General features: G+C 50.0%; 2 protein-coding genes across 7 annotated transcripts; one reads left to right on the top strand and one right to left on the bottom strand.

Annotated features, from left to right (window-relative positions):
- The first annotated feature begins 18 nt into the window (after nucleotides 1–18).
- Nucleotides 19–3,836, top strand: NHP2 (NHP2 ribonucleoprotein). Its single transcript, XM_058738954.1, has 4 exons — nucleotides 19–252; nucleotides 332–401; nucleotides 2,775–2,880; nucleotides 3,484–3,836. The coding sequence occupies exons 1-4, from the start codon at nucleotides 93–95 to the stop codon at nucleotides 3,607–3,609; spliced, it is 462 nt and encodes a 153-aa protein (XP_058594937.1). The 5' UTR covers nucleotides 19–92; the 3' UTR covers nucleotides 3,610–3,836.
- Nucleotides 3,837–4,612: 776 nt separating this feature from the next.
- Nucleotides 4,613–23,691, bottom strand: RMND5B (required for meiotic nuclear division 5 homolog B). 6 transcript variants are annotated; one of them, XM_058738915.1, is made up of 10 exons: nucleotides 23,368–23,691; nucleotides 21,954–22,193; nucleotides 18,092–18,242; nucleotides 8,823–9,244; nucleotides 8,206–8,306; nucleotides 7,858–8,024; nucleotides 6,794–6,959; nucleotides 5,500–5,602; nucleotides 5,244–5,398; nucleotides 4,613–5,157 (listed from the first exon to the last, which is right to left on the bottom strand). In XM_058738915.1, the coding sequence occupies exons 3-10, from the start codon at nucleotides 18,228–18,230 to the stop codon at nucleotides 5,094–5,096; spliced, it is 1,317 nt and encodes a 438-aa protein (XP_058594898.1). In that variant the 5' UTR covers nucleotides 18,231–18,242; nucleotides 21,954–22,193; nucleotides 23,368–23,691; the 3' UTR covers nucleotides 4,613–5,093. The 6 variants fall into 6 exon arrangements, with proteins under 6 accessions (XP_058594898.1, XP_058594906.1, XP_058594914.1 ...); XM_058738923.1 differs by lacking the exon at nucleotides 21,954–22,193 and having other exon boundaries at nucleotides 8,823–8,963; nucleotides 9,099–9,244; nucleotides 23,368–23,686; XM_058738931.1 differs by lacking the exons at nucleotides 21,954–22,193; nucleotides 23,368–23,691 and adding an exon at nucleotides 10,392–10,591 and having other exon boundaries at nucleotides 8,823–8,963; nucleotides 9,099–9,244; nucleotides 18,092–18,228.
- Nucleotides 23,692–25,372: the final 1,681 nt, after the last annotated feature.

Genomic DNA, 25,372 nt, shown 5'->3' with positions numbered 1-25,372 from the left:
TACGCAGAACGGGGTGACCCGGAAGTGATTCCTGAGGCTCGGGCCGCGTGGATTCGCCTGCTGCGGGCTCGGTTGCAGCAGTTGCTGCTGCGATGACCAAAATAAAGGCAGATCCAGACGGGCCGGAGGCTCAGGCGGAAGCTTGCCTCGGGGAGCGCACTTACCACGAGCTGCTAGTGAATCTGAACCCCATCGCGCAGCCCCTGGCTTCTCGCCGTCTCACGCGGAAGCTCTACAAATGCATCAAGAAAGGTGATGCAGCCGCCGCGGTGGCCGGTGGTGGCGCGGGTGGTGGGCCGAGACCCCCACACTGACTCTTCTGTCGTTGCAGCTGTGAAGCAGAAGCAGATTCGGCGCGGGGTGAAGGAAGTTCAGAAATTTATCAACAAAGGCGAGAAAGGGTAAGGACCCCCCACCCTCCCACCCCTGGATTTTGCATTTCTGAACGATAACAGGTATCTCTACTACTTAGTAGGTGTTTGAGAAAAGTCGGTTAAAAGCGGGGGAGGGCGCTGGATGGTTCAGTCGGTTGAACCTCAGTTGGTAAGATTGAGCCTCACATCGGGCTCTGTGCTGACAGCGTGGATGGAGCCTGCTTGTGATTTTCTCTCCCTCTCTCTAAACATAAAAAAAAAAGTGATCGGATTCAGCCCCACACACGGAAAATAATCAGCAGCCCGTGACTTCCCTTCAATACAGCTAGTGGGTACATCACATCACTTACAAGAGCGCAAAAGTAACACCACTGGGAAAGTGAGTACTGGGGAAGTGAATGGTATAAGCCTACTCACTTAGGGTAGACACCAGCTTCATTCACTCATAGACTATTGTCTATATTCTTTCCCGGGCACTGTGCTATGGGGAGACTGTCTTTAATCAAATACACACAAAATTAAAAGTTCTGAGATAACTGAAGGAGTATACAGGGTGCAGTGAGAATGACTTCATTACTTGTTTTTTGGCATCTGTCAGAATCTGAAACTTACTTATTCCCAGGATCTCCCACTCAGGTCAGACAGTAAGCTCTTTGAAAACGGGATAAAGCCTCTCATTGCTTTATCCCTAGAAGTATATGGTACATTGTTGGTGCTCAAGAGATAAACAGTCCTGGGATTATTTGATGCCCAGTGGGAAGTCTGACCAAGAGGGCAGGGGTTCTGCCAGAAGATACTGGGTGCCACAATAGGAGAGAGGATAGTGGAGGACAGAAGTATTACCTTCTCATGGGGCTTTGTAAGCTGTGGTAAGTTTAGTTTTCATACTCAGCTTTGCAGGCCACTGAGGGTTAAAAGCCAGGGAGTGACAGAATTATGTTTACCCTTAGGATTTTTCTGGCAACTCTGGAAAGGATCAGGGGCACAAGAGTACACAAGGAAATTGGGATAGGAGACTGCTGTAGTCTAGAGGAGGTGGGGGTGATTTTGATGAGGTTAGTGGTGGCTGAAATAGAATTAAAGTGGATGGATTTGAGAGGACTTTCGGACATGCAATGAGGAGGTATGGATTCCAGCTGAAGAGGGAAGATCATGAGTTTTGTTTTACACACATGACCTGCCTCCTCCTATACCCCACCCCACCCCCCCACCCCCCAGCAGAACTGTCAAGTTGGCAGGTGGCTGTATAGATTTGGAGCTTGGAAGGGAGAGGCCAGGCAGGAGAGAACAGATTTGGGAGTTGTATGCACATGGCAGTGAGGCCATGGCAGTGCCTGGGGTCACCAGGGAGAAGGTACTGAGAGGGCAGCCAAGGATCAGGCTGTGAGGAGCCCCAGCACTTAAAGGCCACTCAGAGGAAGAGGTGTGCAGAGGAGAGCCCAGAAGACCAAAGAAAAACTAGAGGAGAGCGGGCCCAGTACTTTGAACCAAGAGCTCTTCCCTTATGTTTGCCTCTCACTCCCTGGAGAAACACTCTTCCTTGCCCCAGAGGCCTGACGTCTTGCCAGAGAGGTATCCTACCTGAGGGTTCTCTGGCAAGCCTTCATTAGTTCTGGTCACTCTTGGGACTGAGCGAATGCTTCTCAGCCCAGCACTCAAGGCCTTTGGATATGGCCCCTACTAACCTCTCTAGCCTTCTTGTCTACCCTATCCTAGATTCCAAAGGCCCATCCCAGGCCCCTGCCAGCCAGCTCCTGGGTATGTGGTGCCATTCTGATTCTCAGTCTTAAATGCTTTCCCTGTACCCAGCCCCTCCATGGACTGCCTGACCCCTAAGAAGGTGCCAGCTTTCTGATCCATTGTCCCCTCCTGATTCCTTTTTTTTTTTTTTTTTTTTTCAGTTTGTTTAGTTGTTTGAGAGAGAACGTGGATAGGGCAGGGGCAGAGAGGGAGAGAGAATCCCAAGCAGGCTCTGGGCCAGCATAGAGCCTGACATGGGGCTCAAACTCACAAACAGTGAGATCATGATCTGAGCTGAAATCAAGTCAAGACATTTAACCAACTGAGCCAGCCACCCAGGCGCCCCATCCCGATTCCTTTCTTGACTCTTCAAGAACTGAGCTTACTCCTTGGGGTCACTACCATACCTCACCTGTCCCAGCGGGATCCCACTTGTCACACTTCATGGCATTTACTTAATTTGCCGAGAACTAGGGATCACCTCCCCAGAGGAAGGTGATCATCAAACACAAATTTGCGCGTACTTTCAGGAGGTGGGAGATCTACATTAATAACTGGGGTCCTTGAGAGCAAGGTCCATCTTACTGGTCTCTAAACAGAGGCACTTTTGACTGAAAGCGGGACTGAGCAAATTAGAAATGAGGGTTTCTCTCATTTCAGGATCATGGTTTTGGCAGGAGACACGTTGCCCATTGAGGTATACTGCCATCTCCCGGTTATGTGCGAGGACCGGAATTTGCCCTACGTCTATATCCCCTCCAAGACGGTAAGGAGCACACGACCCCTGCCCCGGTCTTGGTCAGCATTGGAACAGCAGGTGTGGGATCAGGTCTGTGGGAGCAGGCCACAGTGGGAAAGAACGCAGGCTTTGGAGGCAGACCAGAATGGATCCTTGGCGCTACCGGCTCCTGGTTGAGGGACTGCACGTTGGCGCTTTGCACTTCACTTTCCTTCTTGTGAGCTGGGAATCCTTGCCCTTGTGGACCATGGGAATGGAAAAGGAGGTGTGTGCTGTCGACCAAGATGCAGTCCTTGTGTTAGTCCCGTTAGGCAGCTGCTGTGCTTGGGGAGGAGTGGGCATTCAAGGGGCTTGTGCAGCTGGCCTTATCCTTATACAGGGACCCTGGCCCAGAGAGGAGGTTGCCAGGGACCAGGAGAACACAGGTCCGGCCTAAGGAGATAGCCTCTGCTGGGCCAGAGCCCATTTGTGCTTGCTGTGTGGCAATGTAGGCCCAGTGTTGCTGGACCTGACTCGAAAGTTGGCAGAGTTGAAATGATGGTGTCATGCAGACTGCACGGCACTTGTCTGTGGGCTGGATGAGGCCAGCAGGTCATGGGTCTTGCAGCCTTTTTTTCCCCTGCTCCACAGGACCTGGGGGCAGCCGCAGGCTCCAAGCGCCCCACCTGTGTGATCATGGTCAAGCCCCACGAGGAGTACCAGGAGGCTTATGACGAGTGCCTGGAGGAGGTGCAGGCCCTGCCCCCACCCATGTGAAGGACTCGGGCACTTGCTCCGGAAGTGGTTGGTCTGGCAGTGGGCCAGCTGGTTGTCCTCCTGCGGCCTGTGTCTGCGCATTGCCCTGGTCCCCTGCAGCATGTCTTCTTCCCGGGCAGTTCCACCGGCTCTTTTGTGAAGGCATAGCCGGAATGTTCCGTTGAGCATTGGTGAAGACCACTCCGAGGGTATAGTGTGGGGGAAGTAAACGCTAAGACTAAAAGGTGGTGAGTCTGTGGGTGTTTTTTTCAGCGGCAGGTGCTGCTGGGACAAGGAGGTGGTGGGCAGGAGGGAGTAGAAGCAGCCATTCTTGGCAGACAACCCGAAGGACTTACAGGGTGTCCCAGGCTGCTGCCCGACCCAGGCTGAGTCTGGGCCCTCCCATGGCCATGGTAGGTGGCCTCAGGAAGAGGCCACTGCAGCCAACCCCATGCCTAGAGCCTGCAGCCCCTGTGCTGGGCACACCCCCATTCCTTTCTTCCTTTCCCTGCCCCTACGAGCCTGAAATGCCACTGGGAAATGTATGGAAACCATTTACCCACGCGCACAGCAAATGTGAAAGAGGGATATAAAGCTAGAAACAAAACCCTGGGCCACCCTTCCTGCTTGGCACAATGACCCCGATAACCTAGTCCCTTCAGACATTTCAGACTTAGGGTGCCTTCCTGCTCTCTAAGGCCCAGCACAGGGCTCTGTGGGTACACACAGTGACCAAGCTCCATGTGCCCTGGGGTAAACTGAAAAGAGCTTGAGACTGAGGGTTGGATCTGGTTTAAATTCTGAGCTCTCTCCTTTACAAGCTGTGAGCCCCGTAAGTCAACTGTTTGTCTTCCTAACTCCCCTCGCACTGTTTCCTAGTAAGGAGAGGAAAAGACTTTATACATGTTTGTGTAAAAGCATCTTGCCTGGGGTCTGACATCACTGGGCCCTTTCACCCAGTCAGGGATGTAAAGTGGGTTCTCTCTGGGTACAGTGGGCGTGCAGTGATTCCTTGTCGGTGAAGTAAGGAGAAGGCCTGTGAATATATTTGCTCAGTTATAAAACCACGGCATTCAGTTCAAACCTGGGCTATTTACAGTGGGAAGTGGATACATACAGTTGTGAGGCTGTACCACTGGAGGAGCAGATACAGCATGGGTGTAGCCATCAGCGACCCGGCTGGGGGCAGCATGCCAGGACTGGGAAGATGTCCGTGTTGCCTGCCAAGTCCTCTGCCTCTCTGTTGGTTGTGACTAAGTCAGTGGCAGATACAGATACGGAAACGGAAGGAGTGCAGAGGCCAGTGTCTGCCTACCCTCACGGCCAAGGAGTCAGCTGCCTGGTACAAACTGGCTCATCTCCCTTCTTGGCCTCTGCCTGGAGTGGCACTCGGCCATTTGCGCTGAAGTGAACCACAATCCACAGACAGCAGCTACCCCCGCGTAGACAAGACCAAGGCTCAAGGGTGAAAAGCCCCTTTTGATAAAGTTTCTCCCAGGCGGGTATCAGAATATGATGCGTTTCCCGTCAGCTGGGTTCTGCTCCATGGGACAGTAGGGACACTTGAGCCTGCAAAGGGAGGAGAACAAAGACTGTCTCGGGGGCTGGCCAGCAGGAGAGTGAAACGGAGGTGGAGTAGAACCTGGGGAACTTACTTTCCTCCGTTAATGAGCTTGTTGAGCGCATCTCGAGAGATCACGTGGCCGCAGATGAGCTTGATGGGAGGGTTGGAATCTGATGTCTGTTGCCGTAGGATGGGGCAGGCAAACACCGAGTGGTACCAGCACTTCATGCCCAGTTCGATCTCGATCTGGGGGTGGGGGCACCATGGAGGGGTGAGCCCCACTTCTGGCCACGGCTGCCCTTCCTGGTGCTGCCGCCAGCCCACACCTCCCCCCCACCAGGCCTCACCGGTAACTCATCCTTGTGACTCCAGACCCCCGTGCACTGCCTCTGCTCAATCACGGCCTTGATGTTCATCAGCACCGGCAGCGCCACACAGCCAGAGGCAAAGCTGCGGAACAAAGAGCAGGGGCTGCAGTGGCCCAGACCAAGGACCCAGCGGACAAAGGCACCAGCACACTGTTGTTGGCTTGTGTCCTGGGACAGGGTTCTAAAGTGGCACATGGTCAGATTGGTCCTTGAAAATTGCACCGGTCGCTCATAAAGTGCCACGTGTGGTTAATGTGTGTCCAACTCTAGGATCATTCTAACGCACCCCTGAATTTGCGAACCTATGGGAGAGACAAAAGGAAGATCTAGGGGGCAGATCACTGCTTGTCCAACTACTGGAATGTCATTGCTGTGTTAGGGACAGTGATCGGTTTGCAGGGGCCCCAGCCTGCCTGTCTCCCCTGCTCTGTTGTCATAATGCACCTCTGACTGGTTGTCTACATGGTTGTCATCACTTGGAAATGGGGGAAGACTCAGATCTCACAGTGACTCAGGCAGGGGCGGGGAGTCGACTGGCTGGCGCCTCGGGTGCTAAATACCTATGATACTCAGGGAAATCGTGCACTACAGAACCATCCTGAAGTGCCACTCGTGTCCCTGCTGGGAAACACTGTTCTGTAACGTGAATCCTTCACCCTGGGGAGGGGAGGGGAGGGGTAGGAGACTCCACAACCAGTCTAAATAAAATGGCACTGTGACGCTATCCATTGTGGTACAGTCTGGGGTTCTGGGGTCTGTGAGGCCCTGGGCATGTTCACTTGTGCGTCGAGCCTGTGTGTTTTCTCATCTGTAAAATGAGGATATCCACCTGCAACTCACGACCTTGGGGAGTCATGAGAACATTACTGTAAAGGAGTCTTCCAAGGGAAAAGTCTCAATACATGTTACTCAGCCACTTTCAAATCTCCCTGAAGGGACGTGGTTTGAGATATGAGGTTGAGAGGACAGGCTGCAGGGGGTCTTGTGATAATTCAGGGGTGAGGTGCAGGCAAGACAGAGACCTCATTCCAAAGACCTTACAGAAGGGGAACGTTGACCCTGCCCCTGACCTTGCAGTGACATCAGGCTACAACTCTTCCTGATCTCAGCTTCTCCACCTGTAAGAACAGGTAACTCCTACCTGGAGGAATGACTGAAAGAGCCAGTTTAGGTTTGAGAGAACCAAGCACCATCCCTGGCACATGGCTGGCCTCAGCAAACTGCTTCCCTGGAAACCCTCCCGCTGGCGCTGCCCCCACAGGGCTGCCTGTACCTGACGCTGAGGGGCGACTCCACTGAGAGCCCCAGCAGGGAACAGGCATCCCGGGTAAAGGTCTCGCAGATCTCTGCCCAGTGGCTGTTGTCCAGAAGGTGGCAGTAGGGCGACTTCTCCAAGCCCAGCCGCAGGTACACCAGACTGCCCATCATCACCTGGATTTCTACAAGGTGAGCAGGGCACAGGTTGGTGCACGGGCTAGGGAGCAGGGCACAGATCTGGGTGCACAGGCTGGAGAGCAGACTGAGCCCCACAGTGCCCAGGGCCCTGAACAGGCTGAGGGGAAGATGAGATGCCCTCGGGCAAAACCAGTTTTCCCTAAAGTCCCATGTGGAGGCGGAGCCTCTTCATGTGTGGGGCAAAGAAGCATCCTCGCAAGGCAATCAGGAGAGTGTGACTTCGCTGCCCATCCTTTCAAGTGCACGATGAAGAGGGAGTCTCCCTCACGTTTCTCTTACCCCAACACTAGCTACTCTCCCTTTTTAAAAAACTTCCAGGTGGTATCTAGATTTATTAACAGTGCCTGGTTTTCATAATTTCACAAATAAAATGTGAGGTGATAAGTAGATAGAAACAGAGCTAAAGAAAAAAGGGACCAATGGTAGGGGTGGTTACTAGCAGGGAACATCTGGAAGGTGGGGCTCAAACGACTAAGGCGTGGAAATGCTGGTGTGACAGAAGGTTCATGAAGAAAGCTGTGGAGGACGTGCCGGGAAGGAATGGGATTCTCCTAGGTGGGAGGCCTGTATTGAGGCCAGGCAGCATGAGGGCGTGCGTGTCCCGGACACACAGGCCCGCCCTGCTGAGTGTGGGTGTGGCACAGAGCAGGTGTCAGGGACCAGAGTGGTCTGAGATGATGGCAGAGGCAGATGCAGAGGAAGAGCCTTGAGTTCGGAGTTCACCTCGGAGACAGTGAGTGGTCAGAGTTCTCATGCTGGGGAACGGCATCCTGGTTACATGCAGCCCCTCAGGTGGGGCAGGGACCAGCAGCCCAACAGCCTGACCCATGCTGACACCTGCCGGGGTCCAGCAGCACCCACCCTGGCACCCTGAGCGCGTACCTCGCTGGTGCAGCCGTGCAAATGGCTGAAAGTGCCGGGCATAGCTGAGGGCCTCTAGCTGCTTCTCGGGGCCGCTTGCCAGGAGCCGGATGAAGTGCAGTCGGTGCAGCTTGAACTCCAGGGAACTGTTGAGCTCGAGCAGGCGCTGCCTGTGGGAGATGGCCCACCTGGGAAAAAAGGGAGCCGGTGGGGTACGAGAGGGGTCCTGGGAGAGCTGGGACTGAGGTGGGCTTCAAAAGCCTAAGTGAGGCCCATGACACAGGGCTAGAGTCATGTCAAGTACACTGGGTGACACGGAGACCACAGACATGCCCTGTGCCCCTCTGGCCCATCTGAGGACTAACTTACTCCAACGCCGGCCCTAGGTCTTGTTCATGCAGAGCTTCCAGGATTCGATTCAGCTCCAAGAAAGGTTGCTTAAAGTCCAAGTCCACATTCAGGGTGGATTCCTGTGGGGGGAGAGCGCAGTCCCATCACTGGACATTCAGTTCAGAACATTTCAGTTCTATAAGGCTGAGCGTTACATGCTGGCCTCCCAGGGAACAGACTACACACCCGCCCCAGCCTCAGGGTCTGAGACCTGTGTGGAATAGCATAGTGAGAGCATTGTTCCTCTTCAGTCCTCTTGATTACATTAGGGAAAGCATCCTTTACTTTTACTGTTTGTGTGTTTTTAACACCTAACAAGTGCTACTTTGTCGTTTCACTAACCTGTCTATTTAAGAAAGGGCTATTGGGCCTCAACTCAGAACCCTGGCAGGCAACCAGCTCTAGCTAGAAGTTCTGACTTCATGACTTCACTTTCCATCATATATATGTTTAGAGCTACCTTCTATTTAGGCAGGGGAAATGATTTCCTTTCTAAAACAAACTTCTGTAAAGAATAACAGGAACCTGACATAAAGACAACTATCAAGCGGGAGCAGAACGAGCAGGTGCCAGCACCGTCCGGGCCAGGCCATTACCTGGCACAGCTCCTCGGCAACACTGAGCATGCCCTGCTGGTACAGGTGCTCCACGATGGCCATCTGTAGGATCTGCTGCTGCTTCTCCCGTGAGTCCCACACTGCGTCAGAGACGACACCACAGATCTCAGAGTCAAAGTTCTGACGAGGACAAGAGACAGGGCTCCGTGACTCAGCATCCGTGCTGCTCACGCCCACTTTCCCACCTCCCACCGAGCCCGACACACTAGCTCCAGGGCATCCCCACCCCCAGCCCAGGGATGCCCGCAGGCTCACCCTGTCGATGGCTTTGCCCACTCGAGAGACGCTGCTGTGAATGTCCTTGTGGTCCGAAGCCAGTTTCTGCACGGTGTCTTTGATCTTCCGGCAGCACTGGGACATCACCAGGGAGAGGGTGGCAGAGAGAGGGGTCCCCTGGAGGGCTGCAGGGAAACACCGGTAGTGAGGCAGGACACAGAGGAGCACACCTTGTCCCTGCTTCCTCTAAACACCAGCCTGGAGGCCCAGGAGGAAGCCCTGAACTCCCGAGTAAAGATCTCAGCTTCTGTCCCACGTCCTGCCACTTTGTAACTGCATGTCTTGGAGCTGGTCAAGTGGGCCAAGTGGGTTCATCTCTCGGTTCATTTCCTCACCTGTAAAATGGTGTGACAATGCCGGCCCTGTAGGCTGCTGTGAAATGTAGATGATTTGGGACTTCCTGTGGGTAAGCCCTTAATTTTAGCTCATTTAATCCCCACCACCGTGCTCTGCAGTGGGCACTATGAATATCCCGTCCTATAGCTGAGGAAGCTGAGGCAGGAGCTTGCCAGGCGACAGCAATGACAGATGTAAAACCACCACCACACCTGAGTGCTCTTTATGGTCTTGTGTAAGATACCACATATAACAAGGCTTTGAACAACAAGGCACTATCCCTGTGTTCGTGCCTTTTATCAACCCAGAGGATACTGCCAGGGAAGCTCAAGGATATTTATGGCTCACGCCCCCAGGCCTGCAATGGTTTTCAGGCCCCTCCTCCAGCCCAGCATCGATGCGCCTTCTTTAGGCAGCAGCACCTTGGGTCAGGGAAAGAAACATGACCCAAGAAGGTCGGGGAGTGTCTCAACTCCAAGACCAGACGCCCTGGAAGAGAGATGCATTCTGCTAAGATGCTGAACAATCATGATGGGAACCGGAGCTTCTGGAGCACTGTGACCACCTCAGGGGAGCAGTGCTCCGAGTATGAAGCCAGCATACACTGAGGGGATCACGTGAGCACCAGGACGCAGCTGAGCCTGGACATTTCAGTGACCCGAGTCCATAAATCCAGTCTTCCCGACCCCCGCCTGTTGGTTTAAGCTGGTCTGAGCTGAGTTTCTGTCACTTGTTTTTGGTTTCTGTTTGTTTTGAGAAAGACAGTGTGTGTGTGAGCAGGGGAGGGACAGAGAGAGAGGGGATAAAATCCCAAGCAAGCTCCACACTGCCCGATGAGTAGCTCAAACTCACAAACCGTGAGATCATGACCTGAGCCAAAGTCAAGAGTCGGACCCTCAACCCACTGAGCCACCCCAGCACCCCCAGGGTTGTCACCTATAACTGAATGTATCCTGACAAATACAGACAGGTGGCAGTGGATGGGCCATCCTCCTATGCTGGGGAGATGGGGCAGGACTGCATTCCACTCTGACATCAGTGCCACCTGCCCCAACCCCAGCTTGCCACTCATCTCTCATATTGTGCTCCATTCAGGTCACAGAGGGCCACACTCTCCACATTCCCTGGCCACATTCCTGTTAGGACAAAGCAACAGCTTTCAGGAAACCAAACCCTTTTTGTGTTTTTTTAAAGTAAGCTCTAGGCCCAACGTGGGGCTTGAACTCACGATCCCAAGATCGAGAGTCACATGCTCTACCAACTGAGCCAGCAAGGTGCCCCGAAACCAAAGCCTTTTAACCTGCAATCCCCAAATCTTCGCTGCCCAAGGACCCACGGACAACTACGAGCCCTGACAAATCCCCATCTGAGAAAACACAGTCTCCGTGTAAAGATGCTACGGCAGCCATCACCATCTTTAACCAACAGCACAGTGTACAAGAGTTTCAGACCCACAGAAGGAAACCATTCTACTGCACACAGTTAACATGCCATCAAAGTCAAGGGCATTTGTTATAGCATGGCACAACCATATGATGGAATGGGAAGCCAAAAGGTACAAGGATGAGGCAGAATTCTATGTACTAATACAGAACATTCCCCAAGACAAACTAGGAAAGCAAGGTACAGGAAAGCATGTACTTTATTCTACCCTTTTTGTGTTTGGGAAAAAAAAAGAGGGGGAATAGACACACATGCCACCTATATGTGCACCCAGATGCTGTCTAGAAGGGCACCTGAGAAACCAGGGACAGGGCTTGACTTGGGAGAGAAGCACACAGACACTGGGAATCAAGGGTGAAAGGGAGACTCACTTTTCGCTGTAAGCTTTTCTGACCTTAGTCTTTTTCCATGTGCATGCTTTCTTTAAAAAAAAAAAAAAAAAAAAAAAAGATAAAAAGGAAACAAACTCTATACATTTGTTTTTCTCAGTGCTACTAGTGTAGCAATTCTGAAAATACTTTCTATGTACCACAGAAATCAAGCAGATGAGAAATTTATTGATGTTGTTCGGAGTCAGGCTTCTCACAGATGCAGAAAAGAGATTTGGCTATGGATGGGGGAAGCCTAGGAAGAACCCTGGATATTGGATTGAAATCAGAGGTATCCGCACAAACCCATGGCCTGCAACATACAAAGATATGTCTGCTAAAAAAAACAGATACAACCCCTCAGTAACAACCCAGATCTTGCTTTCCAACTACCATTTTCCACCAAAAGAACCAGTCTCCTTGTAGAAAGAAATTACTGATTCCAGGAACTATCTTATTGTGTAGCCCAAGAAAAAATAAACTGGACTTTGTCAATATTAAAAATTTTATGCATAAATAAAAAACATTAAAAAAAAAAAAAAAAGGGGCGCCTGGGTGGCGCAGTCGGTTAAGCGTCCGACTTCAGCCAGGTCACGATCTCGCGGTCCGTGAGTTTGAGCCCCGCGTCAGGCTCTGGGCTGATGGCTCGGAGCCTGGAGCCTGTTTCCAATTCTGTGTCTCCCTCTCTCTCTGCCCCTCCCCCGTTCATGCTCTGTCTCTGTCTGTCCCAAAAATAAATAAAAAACATTAAAAAAAAAAAAAAAAAAAATTTTATGCTTCGGGGTGCCTGGGTGGCTTAGTCGGTAAAGCATCAGACTTCAGCTCAGGTCATGATCTCATGGTTCAGGAGTTCTAGCCCCGTGTCAGGCTCTGTGCTGACAGCTCAGAGCCTGGAGCCTGCTTCAGATTCTGTCTCCCTCTCTCTCTGCCCCTCCCCTACTCATGCTCTGTCTCTCTCTCTGTCAAAAATAAATAAAAACATTAAAAAAAATTTTTTTTTAATTTTATGCTTCAAGGTACCTGGATGGCTCAGTCGGTTAAGTGTCTGACTTTGGCTCAGGTCATGACCTCACAGTTCATGGGTTCGAGCCCTGCATTGGGCTCTGTGCTGACAGCTCAGAGCCTGGAGCCTGCCTTGTATTTTGCCTCCCTCTCTCTGCCCCTCCCCCTCTGTCTCTCTCAAAAGTAAATAAACATAAAAAAAAAATTTATGCTTCAAAGGATACTATCAAAAAAGTGAAAAGACATGACAATTGCCTGGGTGGCTCAGTCAGTTAAGCTTTAAATTTTTTTTATGTTTGTTTATTTTTGAGAGAGACAGAGACAGAGTGCAATTGCGGGGGGAGGGCGGTGTGCAGAGAGAGAGGGAGACACAGAATCCAAAGCAGGCTCCAGGCTCTGAGTACAGAGCCCAACGTGGGGCTCGAACTCATTAACCACAAGATCATGACCTGAGCTGAAGCTGGGCGCTCAACCAACTGAGCCACCCAAGCGCCCCTCAGTCAGTTAAGCTTTAGACCCTCAATTTAGGCTCAGGTCATGATTTCATGGTTCATGAGACTGAGCCCTGCGTTGGGCTCTGCAATGACAGTGTGTGGGGCCTGCTTGGGATTCTCTCTCCCCCTTTCTCTCTGCCCCTCTCCCCCACTCTCTCTCTCTCAAAATAAATGAACTTAAATATATATATATATATATATATATATATATATATATATATATATGTGTGTGTGTGTGTGTGTGTGTGTGTGTGTATACACACACACACACACACACACACACACACATATATCCACTAAGAGTCTACTATCAACATATAGGGGCGCCTGGATGGCTCAGTCAGTTGGGTGTCCGACTTCGGTTCACCATTTGTGAGTTCGAGCCCCACATCAGGCTCTCTACTGACAGCTCAGAGCCTGGAGCCTGCTTCGGATTCTGTGTCTGCTTCTCTCTCTGCCCCTCCCCCCACTCACACTCTGTCTCTCTCAAAAATAAAATAAAAACATTAAAAAAATTTTTTTAAGAGTATATAAAGAACTTGTACAACTCAACAATAAAGAGAGCCTATTTAAAAATGGGAAACAATTAGACATTTCTCTAATGAAGATAAATGTTCAAGAAGCACATGAAAAGATGCTCAGCATCATGAGTCAGTAGGGAAGTGCAAAGCAAAACCACAGTAAGATATCACTTCATACTCACTAGGATGGCCATAATCAAAAAAACAGGTAAAAACAACTATTGATGAAGATAGGAGGAAATTGGAACCCACAAACATTGCTGGTGGGAAGGCAAAATGTTGCAGCTACCTTTGGAAAACAGTCTGCCAGTTCCTCAAAAAGTTAACAGAGAGTTACCACATGACCCAGCATAGAAAAAAAGATGCAAGTACTGATTAATACTGTAACATGTCTGAGCCTTGAAAACATTGTGCTAAGTGAAAGAAGCCAAACATTAAGGCCACATACTGTAGGATGGCAATTCAGCCAACCACTGAATTGCACACTTTCAAAGAATGAAACTTAAGGGGCACCTGGGTGGCTCAGTTAAGCATCTGACTTTGGCTCAGGTCATGATGTCATGTTTTGTGAGTTCGAGCCCCATGTCAGGCTCTGTGCTGACACCTCAGAGCCTGGAGCCCGCTTCGAATTCTGTGTCTCCTTCTCTCTCTGCTCCTCCCTGTTCACACTCTGTCTCTCTCTCAAAAAATAAACAAAAAATGTTAAAAAAAAAAAAAAAAAAAAGAATGAAACTTAAAGTAAATTACAGCTCAATTAAAAAAAAAAGGACATAGGAATTGGGTGACCTCTGGCCAAATCTAAGACAATTTAAGCATCAAAATAAATAGTAACAGTAATGGATTATAGCCCATCGAATGAAATAAGAATCTATGAGGTGTGAGCTAATAATAAACAAACAAACAAACAAACAAATAAATAAATAAATAAGGGAAAAAGGAAAGCTAAATGCCAATGAATACAGTGGACCCTTGAGCAACACAGGACTTAAAGGCGCTGACCCCATGCAGTCAAAAATCTGTGTATAATTTTTGTTTTTAATTTTTTATTAAAAAAAACCTTTTTAATGTTTATTTTTGAGACAGAGAAAGAGCACAAGCAGGGGAGGGGCAGAGAGAGAGGGAGACACAGAATCTGAATCAGGCCCCAGGCTCCAAGCTGTCAGCACAGAGCCTGATGAAGGGCTTGAACTCATGGACCGCAAGATCATGCCCTGAGCCGAAGTTGGACGCTCAACTGACTGAGCCACCCAGGAGCCCCATTTAATTTTGTATTTTAGAGAGACAGAGTGCACAAGTGGGAGACAGGGGAGGAGGAGGAGACGGGGGGGGGGGGGGGGGGGAAGTGGAGGGAGAGGGAGGGAGGGAGAGAGGGAGAGGGAGAGGGAGAGGAGAGAGAGAGAGAGAGAGAGAGAGAGAGAGAGAGAGAGAGAATCCCAAGCAGGCTCCTCACCATAAGCACAGAGCCAAATGTGGGGCTCAAACTCACAAACTGTGAGATCATGACCTGAACCAAGATCAAGAATCAGATGCTTAACTGACTGAGCCACCCAGGCACCCACCCCCCTTTTTAAAAAGTTTATTTGAGGGGCGCCTGGGTGGCTCAGTTGGTTAAGTGTCTGACTGCATCTCAGGTCCAAGTCTCGCGGTCTGCGAGTTCGAGCCCCACGTCAGGCTCTGTGCCCATTGCTCGGAGCCTGTTTCAGATTCCGTGCCTGCCGCTCTGTCTGACTCTCTCCCATCCGTTGTCTGTGCCAAAAAAGTAAATAAAGGTTAAAAAAAAAAAATTAAAAAAAAAAGTTTATTTGAAGGTTTATAGTTTTAGCTTTTTTTTTTTTTTTTTTTAGTTTTTCTTTTTCTTAATGTTTATTTTTGAGGTGGGGGGTGGGCAGACAGAGGGGGACAGAGAATCTGAAGTGGGCTCTGGACTGATAGCAGCAAGCCCAATGTGGGGCTCAAACTTACAAATCACAAGAGCATGACCCAAGCAGAAGTCAGATACTCAACCAACTGAGCCACTCAGGTGCCCCATCTCTTTTTTTTCCCCCAGGAATAGAATTTAGTGATTCACCGCTTACATATAACACCCAGTGCTCATTCCAACAAGTGTCCTCCTTAATGCCCCTTGCCCATTTAGCCCATTTTTTAAAAAAATTTTTAATTAATCTCTGTGCCCAATGTGGGGCTCAAAGTCATGACTCCAAGATCAACAGTCGCATGCTCTATCCCCTGAACCAGCCAGGCAGCCCTAACTTTTGATTCCCCAAAAACTTAACTACAAATAGCTTACTGTTAACTGGAAGCCTTACCAATAACATAAACGGTCAATTGACACATATTTTGTATGTCAGGTATTATGTACTGTATTTTTACAATAAAGCTAGGAAAAAGAAAATGTCATTGAGAAAATCATACAGAATAAGAAATATATTTATAGTACTGTACTGTATTTATGGAAAAACAAATCTGCATGTAAGTGGGCCCTCACAGTTCAAATCTGTGTTGTTCAAGACTCAAATGTATGTAAGGAACGACAGAGCAGAAAAAGTCACCCATGTTGCAACCAGCTTTGTAATAACTAATTAAAGGCAAGAAACCTCAATGGACACTAAAGTTAGTGGGCTGACATTTGATAACGCTCAGGACATTTACACAGTCTCAAAGCATCTCTCCTCAAATTTCTTACTAATTAACTGGTAAGAAATATTACCCTTACAGGCAGAGGGGGGTAAGGGGAGGGAGGGAACCTGGTGGACCCTTCTTAACCAAGTAATCAAAGTTCACATCACCAATCATGGAACAAGCTGACACCTTGTACCTCCTGATATGATGCACTGAGAACCATACTGCTTCTAAAGTACTGCTACCCAAGATGTAAAATCTGACTGAGGAGGAAACAGCAGACAAGTCCAAACCAAGAGATATTCTGCAAGACCATTAGCCTTAGTGTTTCAAAAAAATTTTTATAACATTTATTATTTTTGAGAGACACAGAGAAACAGAGCAAGAGCAGGGCAGGGGCAGAGAGAGAGGGAGACAGTCTCTGAGCTATCAGTACAGAGCCCATTGGGGGGCTTGAACCCATGAACCACGAGATCATGACCTGAGCCGAAGTCGGACAGACAACTTAACCGACTGAGCCACCAAGGTGCCCCTAGCCTTAATTCTTCAAAAATGTCAAATGTCCTGAAAGACAAAGACCAAGTAAAAGAAATGTCCCAGGTTTAAAAAACCAAAGATTATGGGGTGCCTGGGTGGCTCAGTCGGGTAAGTGTCCAACTTCGGCTCAGGTCATGGATTGCATGGTTTGTGGGTTCAAGCCCCCTGTCGGGCTCTGTGCTGACAGCTCAGGGCCTGGAGCCTGCTTCGGATTCTGTATCTCCCTCTCTCTCTGCCCCTCCCCCACTTGTGCTTTGTCTCCCTCTCTCTCTCTCTCTCAAAAATAAATAACATTAAAATTTAATTAATAAATTTTAGGGGCGCCTGGGTGGTGCAGTCGGTTAAGCGTCCGACTTCAGCCAGGTCACGATCTCACGGTCCGTGAGTTCGAGCCCCGCGTCAGGCTCTGGGCTGATGGCTCAGAGCCTGGAGCCTGTTTCCGATTCTGTGTCTCCCTCTCTCTCTGTCCCTCCCCCGTTCATGCTCTGTCTCTCTCTGTCCCAAAAATAAATAAAAACGTGGAAAAAAAAATTTTTTTTAAAAAATTTAATTAATAAATTTTAATAAATTTATAAATAAATTTATAAATAAATTTAATAAAATTAAAACATAAAATTAAAAAAGAAAAAACAAAGATTAGACATGGGAAACAATGTAGTGGATGATCCTAGAATGGGGAATAAAATTAAAAGGTTTTATGAAAACCATCGGACAATGATAAAATCAAAGTATGAGCTGAATTCATTATGCCATCATATTGTATTAATATTTAACTTATTGGGGCGCCTGGGTGGCGCAGTCGGTTGGGCGTCCGACTTCAGCCAGGTCACGATCTCGCGGTCCATGAGTTTGAGCCCCGCGTCAGGCTCTGGGCTGACGGCTCAGAGCCTGGAGCCTGTTTCCGATTCTGTGTCTCCCTCTCTCTCTGCCCCTCCACCGTTCATGCTCTGTCTCTCTCTGTCCCAAAAATAAATAAAAAACGTTGAAAAAAAAATTTAAAAAAAAAAATTTAACTTATTGATTTTAATAATTACACTGTACTTATGTAAAAGAATACCCTTGACCTTAGGAAATACACACCGAAAGTTTAGGGGCCAAGTGGTTTGAGATCTGCAACTTACTTTCAAATGGTGAAAAAGTAAGAGTATGCAAGAGAAGTGATAAAGCAAATCTGGCAATCGTATCCACAGTTTGTGAATTTGGATGAAGAGTATATATGAGTTCTTTATACTATTCCTGGAACTTTTCTGTAAATTTGAAACTACCCCAAAATGTCTTTTTTTTTTTTTTTTTCGAAAGAAGAAAGCAAGTGGGGGAGGTAGAGAGTGAGAGAGAGAGAATCAAGCAGGCTCTGCGCCCAGCACGGAGCCCCACACACGGCCTGATCACATGACCCTGAGATCATGACCTGAGCCGAAATCAAGATTTGGACACTTAACTGACTGAGCCACCCAGGCACCCCTAAATTAGTAGCTTCTGTTGGGACTTTTGAAATAGCTCAGAATGACTTCCATTATCCTTCAAGAAGGCCTAGGGATCCATGTACTGACGTCCACAAACCATCATCCTTCTAGAAGCCTGTCACCAAGCAACCCTGGGGTCTCCTAGGCCCCCCCGGAGGCAGACATGGGGCTCTCAGGAGGGACACCCACCTGCATTGGCCAGCTCAGCCCGCAGCTGGCCCACGTAGTGTAGCAGCTCCTCCAGGCTCTGCTCACAGTGCTGCCCGTAGGTCAGAAACTTCTGCAGGACCTTGTCCACCTCTCTCTCCACACTCGCACACTGCTCCATGGTGGCCTCTGCCTGTGGGCGGAAGGGGTCCGCTGCATCAGGCCCTACCTGGGCTGGGGTGGGGGGGGGGGGCGTGGTAGGGAGGGCTCCCAGATCCCCCTCGCCACACCCATGTCATTTATCAATGCTCAGAAATTCCCAGCTTCAAATACGAGTCCACAGCGCCCATCACTCCAGCCAGGGGGCCCTGTGGGGGGGTCCAGGCAAGCATAAGGACAGGTTTTCTGAATCATGGTGACAAAATTACTGTTTTCAACTCTTTTCATTCTATAATCCTTGTTCATCTCTTTTTTCTTAAAAAAATTTTTTTAATGTTTATTTACTTTTGAGAGAGACACACACACACACACACACACACACACACACACACACACACACAGAATCCACAACAGGCTCCAGGCTCTGAGCTGTCAGCATAGACCCCGACATGGGGCTCAAACCCACAGACTGCAAGATCATGGCCTGAAGCCAAAGTCAGCCACTCAACTGACTGAGCCACCCAGGTGCCCCTTTGTTCATCTCTTTTTAATCAGAAGAAAGAGCAGGACTCCCAGAGCCTTCAGCAGACAATACTATCTAGTAGAAATACATACAGATGCTGCCTATTTTCATATTTCATGTATTTTTATATATTCATCATAAGTGCCTTCTCTTTGGCAAGTGGACTTGGTTTTTCACATACCACAGTGATAGAAGCCACAAAGGCAGTCCTCGAATGGCTGATAACTGAAAATGCAGCCTAAGGAACAACTGTCCACCACGTGGGCCTGATGGGCTTTGCCTCAGCAAAGCATATTCAGCAGCCCTTGCTGCTCACCCACAGACAGGCAGCCTGTGTCCAGCCAGCCTGAACCCTTGCTCCCTCCAGGCTCCGTGCTGCTTCTGCTCCCGGGTATGCTATTAGCCCTCAGTCGTCACTGCTTGAGAAGCTGGCTCATCCTTTCTGAGGCAGCTCAGAGATCACCTCCTCCAGCAGCCATCCCTAGCTTACTGCTGCTCGGCTCCCTCAACTCCCACATGACCCCCTTCAATTTCAGTTTGGATCACCAGATAATGTGAGATATTTGAGTAAACTAGGTATTTGAGGGCCTGCCTCCCCCATTGGACTAGAACATCTCTCATCTTCTTCCCTCCCTTCTCATTATACCATTAAAAGAAAGCTGACTTTTCTTATACCACCACCAAGGTGCCTTCCCCAGTCCCTTCCACCCTGGGCCCACGACTCCCCTCTATTCCAGAGCAGCTTTTGATGCTGACCACATGGATAGTCCTCAAAATGTCAGTGACAGAGTTCCCTCCCTATCGTTCCATCCAATGGATTTGAAAGGAAAGGGCTCTCTTGAACATTCAAATCTAGCCACCTGTCCATTCTCTCAAAGAAGGGTCCAGAGTAATACACAAGAATCCCATGGCTGAGGGGACCGTCGGGATGCTCCCAGTTTCACGAGACTCCCTATTCACACCGGCAGTGCCAGCCCTGGCCTCATCTTGGCCCAGCTTGTAGCCCCCTCCTTCGCAGACAAGGGATGAGTGATGGGGAAATGGCAACCAGGGCCTAGAGATGTGGTTTTGCCCTCTATCCTTATGGCTGATGTCATCACACTAGAATTTGTAATCATAATTGTGATGTACAGAGGTCATGCCTCCCTCCTCATGCCCCCTGGGCAAATACCCTACAACTGAATATGACCCATATGGGCAAAATATACCAGGGACTCCTGTCTGAAATAGTAATAATTATTATTACTCCTACTAATAATGTTTCATAGGGGCTTAACATGTGCCAGGCACTGTTCTAACGACTTTGCGTGCATTAACTAATTTAGTTTTTTTTTTTTTATGTTTATTTATTTATTTTGAGGGGGGGCAGGAGCAGAGAGAGAATCCTAAGCAGCCTCTGCACTGTTAGCCAGAACCTGACACAGGGCTCAATCTCACAACCAACCATGAGATCATAACCTGAGCCAAAATCAAGGGTCAGACACTTAAGCGATTGAGCCACCCAGGCACCCCTGATTTAATTCTTATCAAAACACCATGAAGTAGGTCTAGTTATTAGATCCATTTTACAGATGACAGAAGATTAAATAACTTGCCCAAGGTCATGAAGCTAAGAAAGGGGAGGACCTGGTAAGTGAAGCCAGGCAGTCTGGCTCCAGTGCCCTTCTCTGAAGCACTTCGCATCACACTTAAACCAGCTTAAACAGGCCACCATCTCACCAGGAGAGGAAAGCAGCCAGTATCTGTGGCTGGAATGAGTGCACAGCAATGATTAATGACACCAAGCAACAGAAAACCAACCACACAGCCTGTGAGATGATCAACTAGGAAAGATGGCACCACAAAAGAATGTTTGCCAAGAGTTGGGGAACCAACTAGGATCACAATCTACCAAAAACAAATATAGCTCAAGAAAGGTCAGGACCTCACCGAGGTCAAACAAGTCTAACCCTGTGGGACACCAACCGAGGCCAGGATTATCTAAGGGAAGCCCAAGTCAACATCTCGAAATTGTATCAAAAAGCTGAGGGAGGAGCTGGGTACAAGGATTTTCACCCCAGCACTGTGTGTTGTGGCAGGAAGTGGAAGACAATCTAGGAGCCACGGGGAGAGGCACTGGAGGGGGGAGGCGCTGATAAGTCAAGGAAGTAAAATATGGGAGATGCATCTATGGAAACCTGGTTAGCATTTAGAAGCCACCTCAGAGATACAGGATCATCAATAAAATCCCAAAGACACAGCCCTGAAGGGGAAAAAAGAAACAAGGAACTCTAGGCAGAATACCATTTATGTAAATTAAAAATCTATGGGGACGCCTGGGTGGCGGAGTCGGTTGAGCGTTGAACGTCTGACTTCGGCTCAGGTCATGATCTCACAGCTTGTGAGTTCGAGCCCCACGTCAGGCTCTGTGCTGACAGCTCAGAGCCTGGAGCCTGCTTCAGATTGTGTCTCCCTCTCTCTCTGCCCCTAACCCACTCGCATTCTGTCTCTGTCTCTCTCAAAAACAAATAAACATTAAAAAAATTTTTTTTTAAAAATCTATGCGTACAACCAAGGACACAGGCAAATAAAAGGATTTACACTAAACATAGCAGGGTGGTTTCCTGTGGGCGGAGGGTGGGGGGAGAAGGAAGGAAAGGGGATAAAAGGGAATACATATATAAATACAAAAGAGATAGAGGCCCTGCCTGAACCAGTTAAATGTATAATGAACTGAGGAGTCTGATGAACTCAATAAAATCTAAAAAAAAATAAATAAGCCAGGAAAACAGAACTGCATGCAAGTATTCTACCCAAAAGCCCAGGAGGCTAATTCATTGTGTCCACGGTGAGCCACTCTGCCTCAACCACAGTCAGTCATGTTCACCAGGCACTAGGATGGATGAGTGTGAGTCTGTCTTTGACAAGCTTCATGATGAATCCAGTGGAATTTCATGTCCATTTCCAGCCCTCCTCCCCAAGGTCTCACATGTACAGAAACGATCCACTAGGACAATCCCTTCAAACAACACATCAGACCCTGTCACCCCTTGACTCAACACTGCCTGGCTTGACGCACAAGCCGTGTGTAGTTACACATTCGCTTCCTTTGCACAAGCTACTCCTGTGTCCAGAGTGCCCTGTGCACTCCTCTGTATGGAGGCCGCAAGAAGCAGTTTAATCACCAGCTCCCCACAAGGCCCTTGACGAAATCCCCCCGGTGTCTCCTTCTGGTTCGCAAACCTCTGTGGAAGACACCCATTCCACACTCCTCTGAGTCCTCAGCACTGTGGCACAGTAACTGCCTCTTTACAGGTCTCCTACTAGACTGTGAGCTGCTCAGGGCTGGAGGCCAATCTTGTCCTCTTTCTCCCCTCAGCACCCAGCCCAGGGCCTGGTCCACAGTGGCTGTTCAGTGAATTCTTGCTGATTAAATGGTGCATCCATCTCCTAACCGTTGGGCTAGGGGACCTGAGCTTGAACCTGCAGGGGGGTGGACAGGAAGACACATGAATAAAGTATTAAAATCCCCACTAAAGCATGCATGGGTTTTGTCCCCAGTCAGTCTTCAGCATCCTGAAACAGAAGGACCCCCTTCTGAGGCCAAAGGGAAGAAGGGAAGCTTATGCAAAACACAGAAAGGTCCCCTTTGCCATTTGACACAGAACTGGACAGCCTTGGGGCACTGGGGTTGAGCGTCTGACTTTGGTTCAGGTCATGATCTCACAGTTTGTGGGTTCAAGCCCCGCATCTCGCTCTGTGCTGACATCGTAGAGCCTGCTTCAGATCCTCTGTATCCCCTCTTTCTGCACCTCCCCCCCTAACTCGCTCTCTCTCTCAAAAATAAAAAAATAAACATTAAAAAAAAAATGCCTAGGACTGGACAGCTTCCATTGACCCAACTCTTACACTTCTGCACCCCTCACTTCTATCCAGTCTCCACCCTGCCCACCAGTCCTCTGCTTAAAACCCAACAGATCCCTACTGTACTCAGAATAAAATCCCCTCCTTTTTTTTTAGTTTATTTATTTCTTTTAGTAATCTCTACACCCAACAGGGAGCTCGAATTCACCACCCTGAGATCAAGAGTCACATGCTCCTCTGAGCCAGCCAGGTGCCTCCCACCTTTTTATGGCCTACGAGGCTCTATGTGAGCTGACTTCCAACCACCCCTCCTTGCTCAGCTACCACTCTCCCCTTCACTGCCCATACTCCAACCATACCAGCCTCCTTTCTGTCCTTGACTACAATGAGTTTATTTCTGTCTCAGGGCCTGTGACTGGCTGTTCCCTCTGCCTGATACACTCTTCCCCCAAATCTTCCCATGACTGGCTCCTTGTCAGGGTCCAATGTCAACATCATCTCTTCAGAGGTGCTCTCCTACATCACAGTATCTAATGTTGACCATTCTGCTCCACCCCCACTCCAGACATCCTATCTTATCACCCCGTTCCTTCTCTTCATTATACATCCCTAGTTGAAGTTTCAAATCTTTCGTCATCAGCCAAAACTGGAGGACAAAGCCCACCATTTGCAACTCCTAAGCTGTAACTCCTACTAGGAATTTCGCCTGCATTAACGTGCAAATGACTGGCACACTCCTACTCATCCTTCAGAAGACCCTGATTGAAAGCCCCGTCTGGCCCCCTCGGGTTACCTCAGACCCGGCCGGGTCGCACTAGAACGGGTCCTCTCAGTTCGAGGGACTCCCCTGGCAGAGGCGGCTCCTCCAGGGTCCTGTGAGTCCGTGGGACTCCAGCTGCTCCGGGCCGACGACTGGGGAGAAAACAAGCCCACAGGCAGGCTGGGGCGGGCGCCTGAGGGGCTGCGGAGAAGGCCCAGAGCCTGGGAGCGCGGCAGAGCTCCCGTCCCCCGCGCCCCCGTTGGCCGGCCCGGCGCCCCTTGTCCTGGGCCCGCACCTCACCGCCCGGAAACCAGCCGGTTCTCACCTCTTCCCACAGCCGGAGCCCTGGCTTCCGGCGCCTCTGTCATCGGAACCGGAAGTCTCGGCGGTTGCTGGGCTGGGCTGGACCCGCCCACTCGCGGCCTCGCGGAGGGGTGGCCGTCCCTGGAGCCCGGCTTTGGGCCGGAGCGTCGGGCTTTCCCCTCCCGCACTCCAAGAGTGGAGTCGCCCGCAGGCGGTGCCTTGCCGCCGGAAGCCGCGCCTCCACCCGTCGGGCGGTCGCCTCTGGGCTTCACCGGGCGCACGCAGCCGCCTGCTGAGCTGCGACCCTCCCAGTCGGCAGGAAGGAATCGAGCCGACCACTTGCCCACTGGCGGGGCTGCGTGTGCCTGGTCGGCCCGACTTCTCCACCCGGGTCCCAGCGGCCCAACTCGGCTCTCGGAAGCCCCAAACCCGGAACAACTGTGCCTCCCCGGCTCCTTGCCTTTCGCCTTCCTTCAAAGGGAGGACAATACCGAACAGCATAGTGCATGTTAGGGGTGCAGGAGTTAAACTTTCCTGATGTGGTTCCTTGGTGCTCTTTATGAAACATCAAGCGATGTTTACATTTTCTTTTTTCTGCCCAGCCTCGCTGGTCCCCTAAGCCTGTACTTGATATACCCACTGGGTATTCAACAGAAGGATTCTGCTGGTAGCGGGGGTCCCAGCCCCTGTCTGGCTGCCCTCTGAGAACGCCCCCCTTGAGGGGCGGGGAATGGAGTGGGGGAGAGATGGGGGTTGCAAAATGGCCCTAAGGAGGAAGGGTAAGGGTTAGGAAGGGAGAGGAGACCTAGGCCAGGACGGAATTCACATACCCCCCAGACCCCCTTCCTACACAGGGGAGGGGCAGAGAAACTCCCCATTTCCTCCGCAGGCCTCAGGGATTTGGACTAGAAACAGCCCAAGAAAAAAGACTCTTATCTCTTGTTTCCGTGATTTCCTGCTCCCTTTTGGGGCTAGTCTCATTCCAGAGCAACCTCCCCTCCAACCCTCCAGGCCTCCTTCCCACCTCCACCCACCCCCAAATGCTCTTGCGCAATCTTCTTTTCTGTATAGCGTTTGCACAATCCAGTTGTGTTTTCTTTATAGCATTTGACTTGAAATTGTCTTGTGTGTTTATTCGTTTATTCTGTCTTCCGGCCCCTAACACATACACACCCTTTAGGATAAAAGGTCCTTTGGAGTAAGGACTCTAGACTCATCACTGCTGTATCCTCAACACCACGTTCTTGGAACACAGTAAGTGCTCAAAAATACTCCGAGGTAGCCAATATCCTCTACTCCTGAAGGAGGAAACGGCAGCTCCAAAACCTTATGACACACACAGGGAAGAGGGCAGTCCACAGTCCCCCGCGGGAGCGTCGTCGGAGCATCCTGGAGAGCCCTGTCTGTGCACCTTAAGCCTGGGTGGTCCTGGCCAACTTGGGGGCCGCGGGGGCGGAGAGTTCGGTGAACCCTGCCTGGGGCCACGGGCTGGACTGAAGCCGCCTCCAAGTCAGCAGGACCTCACAGACCTTCCCTAACGCCCCAGGCTTCCTCACTTCCTTTGGGGGAGCCTTTGCTTGTCTCACAGTCCAGGTGGGCGGGAGCAAAACCTGCCTTCTCCAAGAACTTTGAATGTCCCGCGCGCGCACCCGAGCACAAGTTTTTTGTGTCTCTGCCTCTGTCTCTTTCACACACGCACACACACTCACACACACTCTCACACCCCAGGCCATTT

The sequence above is a fragment of the Neofelis nebulosa genome, chromosome 1, assembly GCF_028018385.1.
Source record: "Neofelis nebulosa isolate mNeoNeb1 chromosome 1, mNeoNeb1.pri, whole genome shotgun sequence".
NCBI classification, from domain to species: domain Eukaryota; kingdom Metazoa; phylum Chordata; class Mammalia; order Carnivora; family Felidae; genus Neofelis; species Neofelis nebulosa.
This window is presented reverse-complemented; position numbering and strand designations above follow the sequence as displayed.

Bases quoted from the DNA above. Each gene is read 5' to 3' on its own strand.
- NHP2 (XM_058738954.1), top strand. From the start codon at position 93: ATGACCAAAATAAAGGCAGATCCAGACGGGCCGGAGGCTCAGGCGGAA. The intron at 402-2,774 runs GTAAGGACCCCC...CTCTCATTTCAG, and splicing joins ATCAACAAAGGCGAGAAAGG to GATCATGGTTTTGGCAGGAG. The intron at 2,881-3,483 runs GTAAGGAGCACA...CCTGCTCCACAG, and splicing joins TCTATATCCCCTCCAAGACG to GACCTGGGGGCAGCCGCAGG.
- RMND5B (XM_058738915.1), bottom strand. From the start codon at position 18,230: ATGGAGCAGTGTGCGAGTGTGGAGAGAGAGGTGGACAAGGTCCTGCAG. The intron at 9,245-18,091 runs GTGGGTGTCCCT...GTTTCCCTGCAG, and splicing joins GGCTGAGCTGGCCAATGCAG to CCCTCCAGGGGACCCCTCTC. The intron at 5,399-5,499 runs GTGAGGCCTGGT...CCCCACCCCCAG, and splicing joins GTCACAAGGATGAGTTACCG to ATCGAGATCGAACTGGGCAT.